The 21,397-nt window shown below is 39.5% G+C and overlaps 3 protein-coding genes across 5 annotated transcripts in view; 1 reads left to right on the top strand and 2 right to left on the bottom strand.

The window, feature by feature from the left end:
• Nucleotides 1–7,464, bottom strand: part of pdcd11 (programmed cell death 11) — a 29,331-nt gene extending 21,867 nt beyond the window's left edge. The window contains exons 1-9 of one of the 2 annotated variants that reach the window (XM_034300038.2): nucleotides 7,343–7,464; nucleotides 6,925–7,054; nucleotides 5,172–5,306; nucleotides 3,361–3,528; nucleotides 2,935–3,096; nucleotides 1,879–2,002; nucleotides 1,610–1,785; nucleotides 596–703; nucleotides 267–476 (exon numbers count right to left, since the gene is read on the bottom strand). In XM_034300038.2, the coding sequence (XP_034155929.2) occupies nucleotides 267–476; nucleotides 596–703; nucleotides 1,610–1,785; nucleotides 1,879–2,002; nucleotides 2,935–3,096; nucleotides 3,361–3,528; nucleotides 5,172–5,306; nucleotides 6,925–7,035 (1,194 nt within the window). In that variant the 5' untranslated portion in view covers nucleotides 7,036–7,054; nucleotides 7,343–7,464. The remainder of the gene's footprint in view (nucleotides 1–266; nucleotides 477–595; nucleotides 704–1,609; nucleotides 1,786–1,878; nucleotides 2,003–2,934; nucleotides 3,097–3,360; nucleotides 3,529–5,171; nucleotides 5,307–6,924; nucleotides 7,055–7,342) is intronic. The other variant, XM_034300039.2, reaches the window with a different exon arrangement.
• Nucleotides 7,465–7,567: 103 nt separating this feature from the next.
• Nucleotides 7,568–9,464, top strand: atp5md (ATP synthase membrane subunit k). The gene is made up of 4 exons (XM_026932250.3): nucleotides 7,568–7,677; nucleotides 8,079–8,169; nucleotides 9,153–9,253; nucleotides 9,361–9,464. The coding sequence occupies exons 1-3, from the start codon at nucleotides 7,580–7,582 to the stop codon at nucleotides 9,240–9,242; spliced, it is 279 nt and encodes a 92-aa protein (XP_026788051.2). The 5' UTR covers nucleotides 7,568–7,579; the 3' UTR covers nucleotides 9,243–9,253; nucleotides 9,361–9,464.
• On the bottom strand, nucleotides 9,454–18,323 carry taf5 (TAF5 RNA polymerase II, TATA box binding protein (TBP)-associated factor). Of its 2 annotated transcripts, none has more exons than XM_026932249.3 (11): nucleotides 17,883–18,323; nucleotides 16,815–17,040; nucleotides 15,834–16,149; nucleotides 15,354–15,517; nucleotides 15,010–15,145; nucleotides 13,913–14,033; nucleotides 13,652–13,781; nucleotides 13,172–13,336; nucleotides 12,842–13,019; nucleotides 10,319–10,496; nucleotides 9,454–9,943 (listed from the first exon to the last, which is right to left on the bottom strand). In XM_026932249.3, the coding sequence occupies exons 1-11, from the start codon at nucleotides 18,247–18,249 to the stop codon at nucleotides 9,726–9,728; spliced, it is 2,199 nt and encodes a 732-aa protein (XP_026788050.2). In that variant the 5' UTR covers nucleotides 18,250–18,323; the 3' UTR covers nucleotides 9,454–9,725. The 2 variants fall into 2 exon arrangements, with proteins under 2 accessions (XP_026788050.2, XP_026788049.2); XM_026932248.3 differs by having other exon boundaries at nucleotides 16,815–17,043.
• Between the last annotated feature and the right edge of the window lie 3,074 nt (nucleotides 18,324–21,397).

The raw sequence follows: 21,397 nt of genomic DNA on the forward strand, positions 1-21,397 counted from the left end.
TCAAGCCCTCAGCGTTTGACACACAGCACCTCATATTCATAAGATGCATAATTGAGATCTTGAAGGTGTGCCTTTGTGAGCTATGCTCACCCATAAACCCAAATATTTTTTTTGTGCCATCAAATAAAATAAATCAGCCCTCAGGCAGGAAGGAGGGATTGATAATATTTTGAAGTGTCCCCAAAAACAACATTTTGCATGGACACAACACTTATTGGCAGACGCCTAATAGTGGCTGCATGTCAGCGGTGCTTGGTGTTACTCACGTGCACGAAGGCGGTGGTGCCGTCTGGCAGCTCCATCACTGCTCCAGAGTGGTGGTGCACAGCAGTCATCTTGCAGCCCTTCAGCACCTCCCCGATTCTCTCACTCGTTACATTGTCCAATATGACGCCCCCTGGTGGTAGGAGATGGCTGCGCAGAGACAGACCCACCAGGCGAGAGGATGAATCCACATACAGGATACGAGCTTTCACCTGAACAGGATTTAAATGTTCCAAAGCGAAATACTTAACCAAAATATTTTGAAAATTGTATGTTTATTTATTAATACTAAAACAGTTTTCTTTTCCATTAGACATTTGTCGACTCTTACCTCATCCCCTACATTGTAAGTGGACAGTTTATCTGGGTCGATGTGCATGAAGTCCACCAGGCCGGTATAAGATGAGAGGAATGTGACTATCAGGCCGTGAGCTGTCACCTATGAAAGAAAAGGCAGATTAGTAAACCATGATCAGTTCTATTACAGAGGTGCTAACATCTCCAGTTTGGCAGTAGCAGTTATGATTTTTGACCTCTTGCTATGGTAGTACGGGAGACTTCTGAAAAATAAAACTAGGTGAACTTTTATCTGTGAAACAGCTTATTATTAAGTAGGAATCACACCAGACTTCTGTCTGGCTTTTACTTGGCAGACATATGAAAATAAAAAAAATGTTAATCTACTGTATGTGTCCTCTCACCCCCCCAAAAAAAAAAAAAAAAAAAAAAAAAAAGGGGGGGAACAGAGTGGGAGAAATTGAAGCAGACAGGGCTTTTTCATATTTTCCTTTAATGTCAGAAATATAATATATAAATATAATCCCTTGCATAGCTGTACGTAGCATCTGCACCATGTCTATTCTGTCTTAAGCATTATTGTACTGGAAGCTTCACTTGCAAAGTCAAATTCCTTGTGTGTGTGTGTGTGTGTGTGTGTGTGTGTGTGTGTGTGTGTGTGTGTGTGCGTGCACTTGGCAATAAAGCTTTTACTGATTCTGATAATTAAAAGACCAGTGTTTATACTGTATTGCATCTTTCACTAGAGTGGTACACAGTTTATTATTATTATTATCATTATTATTATCATTATTATTACTATTAAGTGGAACATAGTATGGACATGGACTGGTTTGCAGAACGGGTATGCACTAATGATAATTTTTTACAACAAATTGTATAAATATGTTTTACTGTTTATGCTGTTAGGATGGAGCTGACCTGTTCACCAACATATGCCAGGTAAAGTTTTTAAAATTTCTCTTATCCTGCTAGGATTTTCTTCTTAACAATGATGCCACTTTGTCTATTCTGCTTCACTTTTGAGTTTAAGACTCTACCGTGTTACCTTCTTGATGCAGGTTTGAACCATAAGCCCGGGTGAAAGGTTACTCAATGTCCAGCCGTGATGTGTCTCTGCGCAGGCTTGATTAACAGCTGTAGGGTTCACGGAAAGACGCACCACGCGTCCCTCGTTCTTTACCTCCTCCAGCAAAGCCGTCACATACTGACCCACCTTCAGATCTGTGAAAAGTTATTGTCGTTTATTATACTTCTACCTTTACGAGTATCGTGAGATCTTAATTGTTGAGCTGCCATTGCCCTGAAAGCTTTTACCTCTTTTAGGTGTCTCAGCTTCATCCTTTGCTTTCTCTTTGGGCAGGAAGGCTTTCGTTCCACTCACTCCAATGTCTATCAGGTAACCGTGATCCTCAACGCTCTCCACACAACCACTCAGAGTCTAGAACCACGCAGAAAAATCCATCCATCACTCTGTCCCTCTCTCTATTCATCCATTCATCTCTCAATCCATCTCCCATACACACAATGGCTTGCATAAGTGTTCACCACCCTGGAATTTATTAGACTCGTCTGAATAGCAAGTGATAAATTCTTTCTCATGTTCTCTTACGGTGAATTTTCCCTGGGCTTCTTGTCAAAATGAAAGGAAGAATGGATGGAGCAAAATACAAGGGGCTTCACTGTGACTTCACTCTTTCAGCAGAACAACTGTCCCAAACACAAGACCAAAGTACTGCAGGAGTGGTTAAACACAACATGGTGAAGGTTCTACACTGGCCATGTCAAAGTCCAGATCTGGACCCCATTGAGATTCTTTGGTACTGTTTGAAAACTGCAGTCAACAAACAACATCCGAACCAACCTGAAGAATCTGGAGCAAATCTGCCAGGAAGAATGGGTGAAAATCACTCCTAAACAGTGTGCAAAGCTTACCCCAACTCACCAACAGACTTACAGCTGTTATTGCGTCAAAGATTGGTTCCACCACATATTAGTCTGAAGGGCTGGACTACTTTTCAGTTATTACGTTTTTTTTAAAGATCTACTGACAAATAATGGATTTTGACTTTGAAAATGTTACATAAGAGCACACTGGTTTGCAATAATCAATAATTTAAGTATGGAACAATCTGTATAAGTGTCATTTGGAATCCAGACAAATCTGATCTCCATGCATCCATCCATCCACCTCCAATTTTCTATCTCTATCTCTCCATCTATTCATTCACCCATCCACCACTAGTGCACCAATAATCAGTTATACACCATACTGCAATTATATAAATATTCCATATACAAGATTATTTTATTGTGAATCCCAAATTCTGTTTGAAATGTTTTAACACGATTTTACGATTCAGCGTTTCTCACCATGCCTGCTTTCAGAGAGCTGGAGTTGAGCTCCTTGTTCACGTCTTTCGGGTTGATGGACAATTTGAGACTGACAAAGCCCTCTTTGGACAAATCCAGAGACGACACCACACACCTGACCAGCTGGCCCGGGGCGAGGAGGTGCGAGGGAGACACAAGTTCCTGTACACAAATAAACAAATAGAAAACCATGGCAACAAAACTAAATAAAAACCTTTTGTTATAGGATCCTGGACGGATTTGTATGAAATTTTAAACAACACAATTTAGAAGGATGAGGATTGTACAGGTCTCAAAAGAAGCAAAACAACAAACAAACACATATCCAAACAGAGCGTTGTAATGATAATTATTATTACATTGTAATTATAACCATAATTATAGAATTATTATGTCTTATAGAGTACACAATCCTGGCCCAGTTACCTCGAGATCTGTCCCAGAGTCCAGTGCGTTGCTCAAGATCTTCGTGTAGGCATCGCAAATGCCCGAGATAGGCATGTAGCCTTTAAGACCACTGGGGAGACCAAGTACAACCTCAAAGTTTAAGAGCTCCCTCACACAGCCGAGCATCACCGTGCCCACCTTCAGATTCTGAAAGAGGGGGAATAACCATGATAAGACACAGCTTTAGGTATTTAACCGCATACTAATCATTTCCAAGACAAAGACTAACCAATGCAAAGGAGAATCATCATTTTCCAGTGGCATTTAATCCAAAACTGAACACTGGGCGTGTCTAAAATTGTCTAAACAGTACAATAAATAGTTTGCATAATTCTTCTTGTTAAAACGTGAAGAAGTGCGCATACTATTGAGGTGCCAATTATCAAGTAGATGGAATATTTTAGTACTTTTAAATACTATATAATGATATGGAGGGAAAAAATATGATAGGGCATATAGGGCATGCTGTAATGGGAAAATAATCAACGATGGGTTGATGTAAAGCAGCCCGCTGTTACCACTCCAAAGTTGATTATTTTCCAATAAGAGCATATATTCCTCTTATAGCACAGAAATTAGCCAAAACTAACCATTTTTATTTATTAAACAACAACAACAACACAGCATATGTTTTATCCATTTATAGCTAAATGGATAAAATTAAATTAAATGTTGTAGAACATCCGCGAAACAATTTATAACAGCTATAAACAGTCGTTCCTTCACCTCTCTTGAAACAGAGTTGAAACATAAAAGCAGTTTGATAGCAAACTGCAATGCTCAACATCCTGAAGGTTTTCCCCATGTTATAAAGCGCTGACACTGGAGACTCCTTCCAAAAATCCTATATAAACATCTCCTCATGGAAAGCTTCACCATTTCTACAATTACACATCTATACATTTATACAAATATTTTTATGCTGAAACTAATCAACGCCCTCTGAGAACGCAACATTGCTGTGGTGTAAATAAAATGTAATATCAGTTAATGCTGGTTTAATCCCACAACTCCAGAGGTAAAGATAGGATGTGACCTACGAAGTGATAAGAGCGCGTGTTCGTTACAATGTAAAGGTCAGAGGTCACAGGCTGACTAGCTACTCTGTGGTAGCACAGGGGTTTGTAAATTTTCTGAGCAAACGGACTCCGCAACCCCGAGTCTTGACTACACTGCATTTTTTAATTTCTACATTTATAATTTAGAAAGTATTGTAACATTTGAACATTTTATCGTACGTCAGTAACGTAACTGACAACAACAAACCTTGCAAACGGGATCGTTAGTTTCCGTGCACACATATCAGGGGGCTCAGTTTCTGCAGCTTCTTTAAATCCATATTCAATAAATTCTTACGCATATTTTCATTTTCATTCTCTGTCGTTCCACTGAGTCACAGTCACAATGCCTGATGTCATCGAGGAACTAGTTGGCGTAGATTGATACATTTTTATTGCTGAACTCCTGCGCTATTACAGCATGTCAAGCTGGTGAAACAATAGCATGTACACTCTTAATTTAAACGTAGCTAATTTGGAAAAATGGAGCACACGAGATCCATCTTCATAGCGATAATTGTATTATTAAATTGTAAAATAAATGGAAAAAAACCCCAAAAAAAACACACACTGGGTCATGACCCCTAGTTTGGGAAGCCTTGTTGTAATGTGTCACAATTTCTGCCTAGAAAAAAACAAGTCCTTTGAGTGATGACTGGGGGGAAAAAAAAAAAAAAAAAAAAAAAAAAAAAAAAAAAAAAAAAAAAAAAGGACTGCCTTGTCAGCACTTACCTTCATATGGAGGATATCCACACTGGCTGTTGTGTTAAGCTTCAGACCTCCTTCAGTTTTCTGCCTTTTGGCCACCTTTTCATCTTCATGCTTACTCGCTGCTTTCTTCTTCTTTTTCACTACAGGTTCTCGAGTCTGTAAGACATTCATAAAACCCTTGCTTACACCTGATCCTTTCTTACCTCATAACATTAGCATTTGGAAAAATATCAAAATTCATTTGAGGTGCAATTTTAAGTAATAAAATCCATCTAAAGAATCTGGAGGAGTTAAGGAGGGTCAGATTTGGAGTTATGATGTAAGAATGAGGAGATTTAGCTGTAATATGAGCTTTATAGAGATGAACACATTTAACATGTGTAGAACATCTGGCTACAGCTCGTCTCAGGCATCATGAAGTAGGTTTTGAGAGTTTGAGTGATCAGATTCATATCTGTTTTAACTGCGTCTTGCATTTACACTACGTTTGATGTGGAGAATTCCTCTGCAGATTCAACACTCCTGAGATGTAAACAGGATCAAACTCTGACAACATGGACCTGAGTAAAAACCAACAAACTTTCCAAATGATTCAATTTCTTTAAGAAATCAGTAAAAGAAACCAGATATTTACACGTAATATGTTTCATTTCTTTCTGTGTAATAAGCCAAACTCCTTCTGTTAACCGCTCAACCATCGCGACAGTTTATTTAATATGCTGCACTGTTTTATATATATATATATATATATATATATATATATATATATATATATATATATATATATATACACACATACACACACACACATACACACACACATCAGTAAAGTAGGCTTTGAGAGTTTGAGTGATCAGATTCACATCTGCTCTTTAACTGCGTCTTGCATTTACACTAAGTTTGATGCGCGCATATATATATATATAAGAACCAAAACACAACAGTGTGCGCTGTTATAGTAAAATAATCAACAACCAGCTGCTGTCATGCTGTAACCACACACCCAATCTGATTATATTCCAATAAAACCATGTCCTGAAGTGTTTTATTCCTCTTATACTACAACAATTTGCCAGCGTTTACAATTAATTAAACAGTGACGCATCATACTTTTTATTTGTATATAGTCTTCTAAACACTGAGGAATATCTGAAGTTAGTTCCTGTTATCACTTAGATTATAGCACCTATAAACCGTCGTTCCATCATCAGTCTCTTTTTTTCTCTCTTTTAAAATTATAAGATAAAACATCTCAGCTTACAGTATCATGTCACAGAGAAACCAGAAAGTCCTCTATATCAGAATTTTCCAGCTTTATTTCTGATTGTTACAAAACACTGACACTGGAGACTCCTTCCAACAACGCTAAACATCGTCTCGTCAGAAAACTTCATCATATCAGTAATCCCACACGGTTTTTATTCCGTTTACGCAAACGTTCGCCGTACAAGTCCGTGTCTAAGAGTTGTTACCATAGCAACGATAATGGATTAGAACAAGCGCATTCATATGAACCTGGTATTTGCCTTGTAGCTGGAACTACTGTCAGAGCTGCTGTTATAGAAAATTAATCAACACCATCTGACCAATCAGAACGCAGAATTCCACATGATGCCGGGAGAAATCCCTTCATATCTGGTGACTCAGGAGTTTCTGATTGTGAGGATATTATTTGATAAAGAAGACTGTAAAATGTAACTCAGTGTCAGAGAGGTTCTGTACTCAGGCAATCATCTGGGAAATTTTGGGAGGATCATCATCCGGCATCACTTACCTCAAAAAGATTGTCCACTTCCACATGATGCTTTGTAGTTTTTGAAGTTTTCTGCTCAGAGGTTTTCTTGATTGGGCCACCACGAGGGAAATCCTCTTCTGCTGACGCCATGCTGGTTCAACACAAATATCTACACAGATGAAAAAGACCTCCATTGAGATCTTCACTGAGATAATGCTTATTACACTCCAAACATCAGATCAGCATGACTGAAAGCACATGACTGCACTTCCTTCCAGACTGATCACAAAGTCAAATGATCAAATAACTGCACATTCTGTAATCAAAGCAATAACATGATCCCACTACAGCTTAGACACCACACTGAAGACTTTACAACCTGATTATCTGCCATCACCTAAAGAGTAGCACTAAAGCGAATAAAATAATCATCTTCTCTTAAAAAAAAATCACTTACTTTCTCCAATCTGATCTCTTTTAATAACTCCTGATCTGCTACTACAGCCACAGCCTCACATGTTCTTCTCAAAAGCGTGCCATGTTTGTGACCCGGAAACAAACAACCCAAGCCGAGCTACTAAAAAAAGGCAACAGAAATGACCAATAGGAGAAACGAGTTAGTATGATTGACGTTAGAGCGAGCGAGGAAGCGGTTCCACGCTAGACCAATCATGAGCGCTTATTTCAGCAGGTCATGAAGGGGGCGGGACTTCCTGTTGTGCACTCGCTTTGCTTCACAGCGTCTGGATTGAAGGACACTAGCTCAGTGGAGGAAGAGCTTCAGTTTGCAAGGTGACGAAGGTTACATTTTGAATGAATATTTAAAAAATGTGTATTTTCTGTTTTTATATAGTGTGCTAAAATATGTTAAATAAGGTTAAAGAAGGATAATAATGTTGTGTGTCGCGTATTGTATGTAGGGCACAGTGTTGCTAGCTGGCTAGCATGCTAGCATAGCGGTAGCTAAGTGGTCACTGTAAGACTACAGAGCTTTCACATTGTGACTTTATGAATGATCTTTGTGTTGAATCCTTAAAGTCGTTGATCTTAAAGAAGATCAGCAGTTTATTAAGTGATCTGATGAGATATCTGGTCTTGGAAAGCTCAGACGCAGCTGCGTCCAGGCGATGTGAGGTTTTTCTCAATGCAAGATCACATCATTAACATGCACTTGAACGTGTTTTTAATGTTAGCATCATGGCTGGCCACGACTCCGGCGCGCAGCACCAGTTCACCGGCATTGCCAAGTACTTCAACTCCTACACCATCACAGGAAGGAGGAATGTAAGTCATGACCTTCTCCTTTAAGTCCTTAAACACATGGGGACGTGCAGATGTAGGAAAGTAATCAGCGATGAGGTGGTGTGATGGCACTGATGGCATTAATACTATAAAGTTTGTTATTTTCCAATAACAGCATGTCCCCAAAGTGTTTAAATAATTGGCACAGCAATTTACCAGCAATTACAAGTTTTCTTTTATTAATGAATGACTGGCAAGTGTAAAGGACTGTCACTAGATCACACAGCACACACCACACCTCTCACACTACACAATACGCATCTCAACTAGAAGAGAGGAGCAGGCAGTTTTTACTCTCACACACACCAACGGGAGCGGGCGGTTTTTACCCTCTCACACACACACACACACACACACCAACGGGAGCAGGCGGTTTTTACCCTCACACACACACACACACCAACGGGAGCGGGCGGTTTTTACCCTCTCACACACACACACACACACCAACGGGAGCGGGCGGTTTTTACCCTCACACACACGCACACCAACGGGAGCGGGCGGTTTTTACCCGCTCACACACACACACACACAACAACGGGAGCGGGCGGTTTTTACCCGCTCACACACACACACACAACAACGGGAGCGGGCGGTTTTTACCCTCTCACACACACCCACCAACAGGAGCGGGCGGTTTTTACTCTCACACACACACCAACGGGAGCGGGCGTCTTTACTCTCGCAGGACGAAGGCCACATTGATTAACATAGGAGCGTCTTGGGTCAAGGAACTCACTAAGTTTATAGAAAATATCCATGGGAGTGTCTGTGGAAGTGGGATTAAAAGTTCTGTGCACTCCTCTATCCTGAAACCATCAGTGACTACACCAGTATAGCATATTATTCACTGTAACCCACTGACAGCACATGATTTCAGCATTAACAGTAATTGGATTAAAGGTCCTTGTTGGTAAATGTTTTCATTGATGGAGGTCATTAATACATGTGTGTGTTGTTTACAGTGTGTCTTGGCCACGTATGCCAGCATCGCCGCCATTATCCTGTTCTTCAAACTGAAGCCCAAGAAGGAGAAGGCTGTAACAGCGAGCTAATGTATTATAAGGTACACTCCTGCTTCCTGCCTGGAAATCAGATCTTAATTTTATTTTTATTACACTTTATTTTAAACACTAAGATAGTGAAGATGTTCTTTTTTTTCTTCTTTTGCAGGTTTTGTGATTTTTGCTGTACAGGATGAAGATTCGGTAGCCAGTTGTCTTGAGTCACAATAATGTTAAAAATAAAACTTGTACCAAACTCCAATACATAGAAAAGCTGTTTTATTTACACAATTATAAAAGACTGTACAGTTCAGGAGGCTGGGGCCACAACCCTGTATGGCAGTGATGTGTAAAGTAATCAACGTTTAGTATCAGTGTCTGTGTAGAACTGATGGAAATACACACATGGTTAAGTCCATAAGTTTCAGTTGCTTCACTTTAATACCCTATTAAAAAACGAGGTGAGCAACACGGATTGTTTGAGCTGTTCCTGGGGCAGTGCTGCATGATTTGGTGATGGAAGCTGTGCTGTGATCACTGGGAGATGTATGCACCGGCGGCCAGTAGCAGGTTGCGTCTGGTGAAGTGGACGTGGATGACGGCGGTGGATTTGGTCAGGTACGTCCCCAGTAATAACTCCTGAGAGTTGTCGGGTAAGTGAATGTGACCCGTGGCTGCTGTGAAATCGTCCGTTTCCACGTCGTCGACGGCTTTGATGGCGTCCCACAGCCGGACCGTGTTGTCCATGGAGCCTGCGGTGAGGAGAGAATATCACTGGCTCAGATGTTATGCGGATATGGAACTCACTTCTGCTTGTCCTTTTAAGATATATTCATTAGGATATATAAATGATGACTGGTGTCAGGGATGAATTTAGTGCAGAAACGGCACATTTTTCCAGTTAAAACACTTTTTTAAGTGAATTAGGGAGCATTCTGTATGTTTTCAGTTGAAACTTTAATGTTTCCAGAAACGGTTGTTGCATAAAATACCATTTCATCCATTTTCAGGATAATTTAGGGTCTTCTCTACACTTCTATTCATTGTAACCCAGACCGGTATTCTCATTATTCTACTATCACAGAGACATGGTGTTCTCTGATACACATATATAAGACTGAACTCACCTGAAGCAAGGATCTCTCCATCTCTGCTGAACTTGAGTGCATAGATGGTGTCGCTGTGACCCTTCAGTTCGCCAATCATGAGTCCGTGGCCGATGTCCCACAGCAGAACTCTGCCATCGGTTGAGCCAGACGCCAGGTACTTGCCGTTGGGCGAGAATGCCAAAGAGTGGATTGGTCCCTACAAGGGGACAAAATATTGAAATTAAGAAAGATTCAGGAAGTAACTACAGTAAGCAAAGTGAACACAACTGACTGGTATTTTCAGACAAGTCAAAAAGCAAAAATACCATTCATGTCACTGAATGGGGAACAGCTAATTCACCTGGCCATGTATAGGAGTCAAATAATCTAAGACGATTAATAAATGGATTTAAAAACTTCAGGACTGAGGACTTTTGCAGATTCAGGTGCCCATGACAAGCTGTGGTTTTTTTTGTGGGTCTTATTAACTTCAAGAGAGAGAGAAAAAAGAGTTGCTAGTGAGAGAATGAGGGAACATTTATAGCTGCCATAACAAGTCATAATAGGAACTAACTATAATTGGTTAAAAAGCATGATGATTATTTTTTTTAAAATTGCTGTTATTTAAAATAATCAGCTTCACACTATTTTACTTTAATACTGTTTAATTCCTTATATTACAAATTACATTAGCCTTAATTCCCTAATCTTTAACATCAGTTTACACAGTAACATTACACCAATATACAACCACATACAATAGAACCTCCCAACCTGAGCCGTTTACATCTCACACATTTTACTAAAAGGAAGTTGTCACTCTGCACAAATATCAGATTCAGGTGTTTCAGACGATAATACAGTCATGATCTGATTGCTATTTTATCGCAATACCATGTTTGAAGCTGTTTGTATAAAATGTGTTATTAAACCAAATGATATTTTTTGACACAAGGCTCTGAGAAATCCTTTCTTCTTGGCGACATTACCCTCTTACAGTGGGGATCGAAAGTTTGGGCACCCCAGGTAAAAATTTGTATTAATGTGCATAAAGAAGAAAAATGGAAAAATCTCCAAAAGGCATCAAATTACAGATTAGACATTCTTATAATATGTCAAAAAAAGTTAGATTTTATTTCCATCATTTACACTTTCAAAATAACAGAAAACAAAAAAATGGTGTCTGCAAAAGTTTGGGCACCCTGCAGAGTTAATATCTTGTACTGCCCCCTTTGGCAAGTATCACAGCTTGTAAATGCTTTTTGTAGCCAGCCAAGAGTCTTTCTACTCTTGTTTGAGGTATCTTTGCCCATTCTTCCTTACAAAAGTCTTCCAGTTCTTTGAGATTTCTGGGCTGTCTGTCACGCACTGCTCTTTTAAGGTCTATCCATAGATTTTCAATTATGTTGAGGTCAGGAGATTGTGAAGGCCATGGCAAAACCTTCAGTTTACGCCTCTTGATGTAATCCACCGTGGATTTTGAGGTGTGTTTAGGATCATTATCCATTTGTAGAAGAATCCATTTTTCCTTCTACTCGTGAAATGTTCCCTGTGCCACTGGCTGCAATACAACCCCAAAGCATGATTGATCCACCCCCATGCTCAACAGTTGGACAGAGGTTTTTTTCATTAAATTCTGTGCCCTTTCTTCTCCAAACGTACCTTTGCTCATTCCGGCCAAAAAGTTCTATTTTAACCTCATCGGTCCACAGAACTTGTTTCCAAAATGCATCAGGCTTGTCTATATGTTCATTTGCAAACGTCAAACGCTGATTTTTGTGGTGAGGACGTAGAAGAGGTTTTCTTCTGATGACTCTTCCATGAAGATCATATTTGTACAAGTATCTCTTTATAGTGGAATAGTGTACCACAACTCCAGTGTCTGCCAGATCTTTCTGGAGGGATCGTGCAGTCAAACGTGGGTTTTGACTTGCTTTTCTCACAATCCTGCAAGCTGTTCTGTCTGATATTTTTCTTGGTCTTCCAGATCTTGCTTCAACTTCCACTGTTCCTGATGACTGCCATTTCTTAATTACATTCCGAACAGAGGATATTGGCATCTGAAAACGCTTTGCTATCTTCTTATAGACTTCTCCTGCTTTGTGAGCGTCAACTATTTTCAGTTTCAGTTTTCTAGACAACTGCTTAGAAGAACCCATGGTGCTGATTGTTGGGGCAAGGTCAGATGAGTCTGGGCATTTAAAACCTTTGAGATTGACATCACCTGGTCTTTCCAGACGATGATTGAGAACAATCCATGACACTGTCAGGTCTCAGCTTTCCAAAGGGATGCTATAATGCATGCTATAAACTCTGCAGGGTGCCCAAACTTTTGCAGACGCCTTTTTTTGTTTTCTGTTATTTTGAAAGTGTAAATGATGGAAATAAAATCTAACTTTTTTTGACATATTATAAGAATGTCTAATCTGTAATTTGATGCCTTTTGGAGATTTTTCCATCTTTCCTTGGCTTCTTTATGCACATTAATACAAATTTTTACCTGGGGTGCCCAAACTTTCGATCCCCACTGTAGCTCTAGTAGAAGACTTTTTGAAACCCTACCTTGTGTCCTGTAAAAATGCGGACGCAGTTGCCGTTCAGGACGTCCCAGAGGCGCACGGTGCGATCGGCTGAGCCTGTGGCCATGTAGTTGGAGTTCGGGTGGAAGCAGGTGCAGGTGACGTCAGAGAGATGTCCGGCGAATATGCGCAGCGGCTGGTGGTGGTCAGTGGCCCACAGCCTACAGACAAAACAACAAGATAATTTAATATTCAATACTGATGATGAAGTAAAAATTAAAATATGACCAAGAGATATAGCTTCTCCAAAAAACAAAACAATGTATCTACAAATCCACAGTTGACCCCAAATAAGACTGCAAAACTCTCTTACCGTGCCACTCTGTCATGTCCTCCAGACACAAAATAGTATCCATGTGCAGAGAACTGAGTGTCCCACACTGGGTAATTGTGTCCCTTATACGCTACCAGACAGGTAAATGTCTGCAAGCTCCACAGCCTGATGGTGCCATCTTCTGAACTCGACAACAGATAATTCCTGCCAGACAAATGGTCAAGCGGTCACGTGGAGGGGATCACGCGTGTGACAGTATAAAAACACCACACGGAACCCCATGAGAAACACTCTAGATTGCTGTGGTATAACAGAAATAAAACACTTCAGGGAGTGCTGTTATAGGAAAATAATCACCTTCGGGTGTTATAGGAAAATAACCACCTTCGGGTGGTAATCACCTCAATACCCTGTCGTGGATTATTTTCCTATGATAGTACGCCTCATCATGTTTTATTCCGTGCATGATACACTTCAAATTAAACAGCAAGGTATTCGGATTTCAGCTGCCGCTCTAACCTGTCTGGACTGAAGCTGACGGCGTACACTGGCCCGCTGTGGCCGTACAGGATCTTGGACTCGCTGGCTGTTTTCTCGTCCATGATCCTTTCCAGCACATCATCTGACTCCTTGTCTATGAGACTGAGATCTGAAAGAAAGAAAAGTTGCAGTGTGAATTAAAAAAAAAATCAAATACACAAACAAACACATTAAGCTGCTTGACACAAAATACTCAACGCAGAAGCACTCACAGATTTTTATGATAAAGCTCAAGCTCACCTGCTGCGGATTTGACCTTGCGGAGTTTCTTGGGTGTGACGCTCCAGACACGCACTGTGGAGTCGGCGAAGCCTCCTGCTATCAGACTTGAGTCGTCTGTAATGTCCACTGCTGTCAGACCCTACCATCAGACATCGAACTTCAGTTTAGCCGCAGTGCATTTCCATCCTTCCCATCCCATGTTCAAAGATTAAAACTTTCATGAGAATAAATACAATTTGAGTTGGATTTAAAGGATGTACAGTCAAGACCAGAAGTACTCAACCAAAATCTGTAATGTTACATAAAACTGCTTGAGTACAATAAGCAACTAATATGACTGAGCAGCGACAACAGTCACTTTTTAATGCTTACCCATTAACGCTTATTTTATAGCTATAAATAAAACTATCTGAAGTTATGTTTTTGTTTCGTAGTGACATCAATGTTTACCTGTTTTTTAATAGAGGCATGAACAGATGAGATAAATTTTGAATTTGTAACGGGAAGAATGAACGGAATCTTCTCGTCCAATGGTTTTTAAACACTGCATCAGCCATCAACTTTTTTTTTTTTTTTTTTTTTTAAAAACAAGCCACAAGATCAGTTCATCACTCAGACAGAAAAAGTGAATAATATGAAAATGTTGCTAGTCTCTGGTCCGATTAGCTGCCTAATGTACAGAAATGCATCTGATTGGATAAGCCACTACAGAGGATTTTTTGCAACAGAAGATGCACTGGTTCATGTTTCGAAAACTGGAGCAGCTGGAGTAACTAGGGCCAGATTTTTTCATACGTTTATCGGCTTGGCTATGGTGTTTTTTCGTTCAGTCTGATGAAATGCTTTGCTGAAATGATGAAATACCACCAGTTGACGACCCCTGGTCATTCAGGACCAGTTATATTCCACAACTTGAGCTCAAGACACAGATATAACAAAAAATTTTATAATAAGAAACAATTTGTGATAATATAATAGTGTAAAGAGGCTGTGTCAATGAGTGTGCCTCACTTAGATTTGGGCAAAATTTTATCTGTAATGGAAACTTTAAGCATACCAACATAATTCACACTGAAACATGTGACAATAATACATAGGAGCTTGTGTGATCCTACCTGGTAAGCGTTGAGGAACGTGTAGAAGCATATCGAGGGCAGTATTTCTGGGCCTAGACGAAGCCTCTTCGTGGCCTCTTTCATATACATGATTTTGTCCAGTTTATCAGAGTCCTTTAGTTCTGGTAGAGGAATCCTACACATCAAGCAATACAGTACAAAAATTATAAGATGTACAATGCAGTCTGCATTACTATTAATCTGATCAAATAGAAGAAAATCTAATTACATCCATTCTGCTGGAGCTTTAATATGTAGAAGATTTATGGTGCATTTGGTGGATCTTTTTGACATAAAAGTCATCATACATGATGTAGCTAATAAAGTGGGAGCTCCAGTCACACCTGTTTTGTTGCGGTGCATTGGGGTCCTGCTTCTTGCTTTTTGAACCCATGCTGTCCTTCTTAGGTTTCTTCTTCTTGGGTTTGCCCTCTTCGTTCTCAGCCTCTTCATCTTCATCGTCGAGAGGGACCTCGATCTCGGGCTCCTTCAGCAATCCGTAGAACACCTGCACAAAAACCACACGGGCCGGATTGTCAAAACATCCATCACTTTAACCCAACTTCCTGTAGGAATAATAATCGAACGCCATTTAAGGTACAGCCAGATAAAAAGTGCATCTTGGAGAATTACAGTTTAGAACTAATATCACTTAGCACTACTTTTATTTAATTAATAATAATTTTAGCGAATATATTGCTATGCTGCTTCCGTTTTCCAAACAGGAGCCCCTACAACTGAATAACCTGACAACATATGCCATCTTATATATTAATCTATCTTGCATATTTTTACAATAACAACGTGGCGTTCCATTTGCTCACCTTGGCTTTGTTGGCCTCTCGGCGGGCCTCTCCAGCCAGGCTGCCGGACGTGCTGTCGATCTGACTCTTGCTCCGTGGCATGCCATCGAAGATGTCGATGTAGAGGTGCTCCTGGATGATGTTCCAGATCTGGTTGTTCTGGCGCTCCTGAAGGTGGCGCTTCAGCAGCTGGTAGGAGTCGCGCGAAATGCGCAGCACGAAGCGACTTGTGCGGAAATCCAGCAGCGTCTCGTTACCCTTCATGTGCTCCTTCTTGGTGAGGCCTGAGAGCACACGCAGGTCGTCCTGGTAGTAGCATTCCTGGTCACCGCTGAACCTGAAATGGAGAGCCAGGATGAGACATAGGAATTTCTGGACATAAATTAATTACGTTCTTTGAGATACTTGTGAAAAACATTATCAAAGGCTTGGATTAATTGATGCCTCTTCAACAGTGCCAGTCTTCAAGTAATTCAATGAAATGACTAACAATTAGTTAGTAGTAGTTTTTTAGTTGTAGTCGCCAGGCAGAGAAGTAGATTGAACAACCAGAAACACATTTGCTAATGACAGATTTGACATCCACATACATGAGGTGCTACATTAGAAACTTTGTTAGATGAGGATAATAATCACACTTGTTTGTTTCCCTTAGTCTGTATTTATGCACGTAACTAGCCAATTAGCTCACTATACATTATTAAATAACACTGGCTACACTTTTTAGCCTAGTCAGTTTCTGGGCAGCACATTAGTTTTGTACTTGTTTGGTGGTGTAGATAATAGATTTATGATTTGTTCCCCCCTACAGAAGCACATGAGGTCGGTTTCTGGACCCTAAGCTGAGACTCTCCATTCAGCATCCTTTCTAACAGAAGTCTATGTTTAATCATCGTCCAAACAGCTGATCCGGTACATCCATACACTAAATAGAAAGACATTTTGCATGTCTAGGTCATTGTGTATTTGGACATTTCACTGTCCAAACATTTCAAGACTCACTTCTCAAAGAATGCCTTTGCTTCGTTTTCATGGTTGTTGTAAACCAGCTCCAGGTACATGTGAACAAAGAGCGGGTAGAAGAGCTGCGACAGCTCGGCCCTGTGGCAGTCCAGTACCGACTCGATGAACTTCTTCAGCCCGCTGTAGTAAACCTGATACAATGAAGGATCCCCCTGCTGGCTGTACGCCGAGAGGACAACGCTGACATCCGGCTGGTCCTCTCCACCTGCTGACACGGCAATGAAATGAAAAGAAAAGCTGGTTCACTTTATTCTGAAAATTGACTGAATGTCAGATTCGCAGTCCATGTAAGCTATGGGCGGACGTATATATCCAAAACAACAGTACAGCAACAAGCCTCAGGATGCACTAACGTGATACCGGGTCCTGAATCACTGGATCAATACTGTATTAGATTAGATTTTTAAATCCGATCCACTGATGATGTGAAAGTGTTATGTTATATTACTGACTCGACACAGAACTTGCACTGAACATCTGAAATGCACTCAAGCCTCTTGCGTTTCGCAAAATTTGCCAAAGAAAATTAGTTTGTTTGTTGTAAGGGTGATGGTATTGAGTCAATATCTATGAGACGCCAATACACAGAGCTCTGATAATGGAATTGCTGGAAAAATAGGACAAGTAAGAAGGGTGCATGTCTAGTATCTGTAATAAAACAGCATGTCATTAAACAATGACAGCATAATAATAATAAAATTAAAATAAAACATAAGAAAACAGCATGTCATTAAACAATTAAACAGAATTGTGTCAAAAATATTATCACATCAAGGGGAGCACAACGTTTTGTATTTGTTTGACTGTTTTTGCATTTAATATTTCATGCATTTTTTTTGAACTAGTAGTTTTTTTCAATATAATTCAACCTAATAGCTGACTTCTGCATAGACACTGCAGTATCATAGGAATGTTTTCAACTCATTCTCTGCACCCTATACATGTGAACTATAACAAATGTGAAAAATACAGCTTCTGCACCCTAGGTAGTGCACTACATGTGAGAAAGCGCTCCATTTGGGATCCAGTCTGCTGTTTGAAGCTCACCTTTAGCCGGAGCGCCGCTTTGGGAAGACACACGGCTGAGGAGTGAGCTGTTGTCTCCGGAGCCGGAATTCAGCCCCGGTGCTGCAGCGTCTGTCCCGCGCGCCTCCTCTAGCTCGTCCTGTATTCTTGCCTCGCGCCGCAGGATATCCACCGACTCCGTTAGGTTGTTCCTCTTCAGGAACTGCAGCACGGCGAGTAAAGTCTTCTGCTGCTCCTCTACTTTGGGCGCTACGGCAGAAGGAGGTGCGAGCGGCGACGAGGACAACGTTATTCCGGGCAGGTTTGCTGCCGACTCCTCGCTCAGAATGTCGGGTTTTGTTTCTTTCTCGCTCTCGACGTCGCTCGGTCCATCATGCACAGCCGCCATTTTGCCCCGACGCGGAACACAACATCGACGTGATGACGCAGGCGAATGAAAGGACGTTCGGGCGACGTCGAATACGTGCCATCTGATTGGCTGCGTTCGCTTGTCGTCCCGGGGCGCTTCTTATTTCCGGTCCTCACTTCCCTCCAACTGTGTTTAAAAATGTCTGTAAATTCGGTATTTGCAAAAATAAAAAATAAATACGTTTTAACTTTCTTTGTACTATTTACCCATATAAATCCATTACTCAGTAATTATTTAGATATTGATGAGCCGTGTACCTTCTCTAAACAAAGTAAATAAGAAATTAAACTTTTAAAAGAATTAGCCCACCGGTAATTAATTATTCATTTATTTATAATCACTCATGTTATTGTCTTGTATTATGAAAATTAAAATGATGGCTGTCTTGAATATGTTCTAAAATTATTTTTAAATTATTTATGCCAAATATTATTTTCATGAAACAGGAATTTGTATTTACTCCACCCCTAAGCTGCAGTTTCCTTATAGAAATAAATCACATTATTAACTCATCTAAAGAATTAAAGAGCAAAAAAGCAACTTTATATTAAATAGATAGAAAAGATATTTTTACAAATGATGTTTATACATAACTGGTCTATCTATCTATCTATCTATCTATCTACATTAATTATTCATTTATTTAGAATTACTCAGGTTATTGTCTTATATTATGAAAATAAAAATGATGGCTGTCTTGAATATGTTTTTAAATTACAATTTCCCTCTATCTGTATGTAGATGAATGGTTGTTGTGTTTGTTTGTGGTTTGTTATAGCTCATTTTGTTTATAAATCTGACCCAGTATGTTTATGTTTACCACTCCTGTGACTATATCACCATCACTTGTTCAACAAAAAATATTTTTACAGGATTATTTTGGTTTACTAATAATGAAAGAGAACTGGTAGATGAATATTTTATTTGTAAATGGATAATTTTACTGGCACAAAAAATTATCTACAGTTGAGGTCAAAAGTTTACATCCCCCTTTCAGTATCTGCAAAATGTTAATTATTTTACCAAAATAAGAGGGATCATACAAAATGCATGTTATTGTTTATTTAGTGCTGACCTGAATAAGATATTTCACATAAAAGATGTTTACATATAGTCCACAAGAGAAAATGATAGTTGAAAATTTATAAAAATGACCCCGTTCAAAAGTTTACATCCCCTTGATTCTTAATACTGTGTTGTTACCTGAATGATCCACAGCTGTGCTTTTTTGTTTAGTGATAGTTGTTCATAAGTCCCTTGTTTGTCCTGAACAGTTAAACTGCCTGCTGTTCTTTAGAAAAATCCTTCAGGTCCCACAAATGCTTTGGTTTTCCAGCATTTTTGTGTATTTGAACCCTTTCCAACAACTGTATGATTTTGAGAGCCATGCATTAAGAGCCATGCATTAAGAGCCGGGGGGTGAAAACTTTTGAACAGAATGGAGACGTGTACATTTTTCTTATTTTGCCTAAATATCTTTTTTTTTTTTCATTTACGTACTGCCCTTCAGAGGCTACAGAAGATAGTTACATGTTTCCCAGAAGACAAAATAAGTTAAATTTACCCTGATCTTCAAATTCAAAAAGTTTTCACCCCCCGGCTCTTAATGCATGGTTTTTCCTTCTGCAGCATCAGTGAGTGTTTGAACCTTCTGCAATAGTTGCATATGAGTCCCTCAGTTGTCCTCAGTGTGAAAAGATGGATCTCAAAATCATACAGTTGTTCGAAAGGGTTCAGGACAAACAAGGGACTCATGAAGAACTATCACTAAACAAAAAAACACAGCTGTGGATCATTCAGGTAACAACACAGTATTAAGAATCAAGGGGATGTAAACTTTTGAACGGGGTCATTTTTATAAATTCAACTATTATTTTCTTTCTTGTGAACTATATGTAAACATCTTTTATGTGAAATATCTTATTCAGGTCAGCACTAAATAAACAATAACATGCATTTTGTATGATCCCTCTTATTTAACATTTTGCAGATTCTGAAAGGGGGATGTAAATTTTTGACCTCAACTGTACATAGATGTAAAGTGCAAAATACTAAACATTTTTATATCATTTCGAAAAAGATGCTATACACAAATGTTAACTACATCATGCAACAGGAAAACTGTTAAAACATTATAGTGTGCTTATTGTTTTAATTGTTTGTTTATTTGTTTACTTTGTACATTAGTCTGATATTGATTTGTTTATATTGTCATTTTGTTTATCTTTATTATAATAAAAATGGTGCTCATTGTTTTATTTGTTTATTTGTTTGTTTTGTACTTTAGTCCAACACTGATTTGTTTATCTTTACTTTATCAAAATAAAAAAAAGAATCCTGGTTTCCATTCAGCACTTCTTAGCTCCTCCTTTCGAGGAACTGAGAAAAGGATGCAAGGAAAGGAAATGAGGACAGGAAGAATTGATTTAATGTATTTACCAAATGAGACATCCTCACTCGCAGAAGCATCATTTTAAAGAGACGGAAATGAATTCACATAATGATTTATTATCTATATATTAGCTGTATAACTGATCCACCTAGACAGAATATTGATTACACCCTGAATTACCCTGACGTAAATCATTATTGACATGTACACATTACACACTTAAGCTAAATGTTGATGTTTTAGAATAAATAAGATTTTTAAGGGTCATGGTGAATCTGGAGCCTATCCTGGGAACACTGGCTGTGAAGCGGGAATACACCCGGGATAGGATGCCAGTCCATCACAAGGCTCCACACACACACACACACACACACACCTAGGTGCAATGTAGCATATCCAATCCACCTAGCACATGTTCTGGGAGGTGGGAGGAAACCAGAGAACCCAGAGGAAACCCACATGAACAACATATAAAACTCTACACAGACAGGAACACAAGCTTGAACCAGGAACCCTGGTGCTGTGAGGCAGCGATACAACCCACTACACCACCATGTCACCTTTAATAAACAATTACTTAATACATTAATTAAATTATTACTATTCTGTGTGTAAAATTGAAGGAATATAGTAGTAAGAAACATTCCTCTGCTCCTCTCCCACCTTTCACACAGACTCAGGAGTCCATGTTATGGACACATTTTGTACAAGAACAAAGAAATGAACATGTATAGG

The sequence above is a fragment of the Pangasianodon hypophthalmus genome, chromosome 26 (genome assembly GCF_027358585.1).
Source record: "Pangasianodon hypophthalmus isolate fPanHyp1 chromosome 26, fPanHyp1.pri, whole genome shotgun sequence".
NCBI classification, from domain to species: Eukaryota; Metazoa; Chordata; class Actinopteri; order Siluriformes; family Pangasiidae; genus Pangasianodon; species Pangasianodon hypophthalmus.

Excerpts from the sequence above, each read along its gene's own strand:
- atp5md (XM_026932250.3), top strand. The coding sequence starts at position 7,580 with ATGAAGGGGGCGGGACTTCCTGTTGTGCACTCGCTTTGCTTCACAGCG. Across the intron at positions 7,678-8,078 it reads GAAGAGCTTCAGTTTGCAAG|CATCATGGCTGGCCACGACT; the intron begins GTGACGAAGGTT and ends TTTTAATGTTAG. Across the intron at positions 8,170-9,152 it reads CCATCACAGGAAGGAGGAAT|TGTGTCTTGGCCACGTATGC; the intron begins GTAAGTCATGAC and ends TGTTGTTTACAG.
- taf5 (XM_026932248.3), bottom strand. The coding sequence starts at position 18,249 with ATGGCGGCTGTGCATGATGGACCGAGCGACGTCGAGAGCGAGAAAGAA. Across the intron at positions 16,150-16,814 it reads GCAAAGGCATTCTTTGAGAA|GTTCAGCGGTGACCAGGAAT; the intron begins GTGAGTCTTGAA and ends TCTCCATTTCAG. Across the intron at positions 13,020-13,171 it reads GGACATGACAGAGTGGCACG|GCTGTGGGCCACTGACCACC; the intron begins GTAAGAGAGTTT and ends TTTTGTCTGTAG.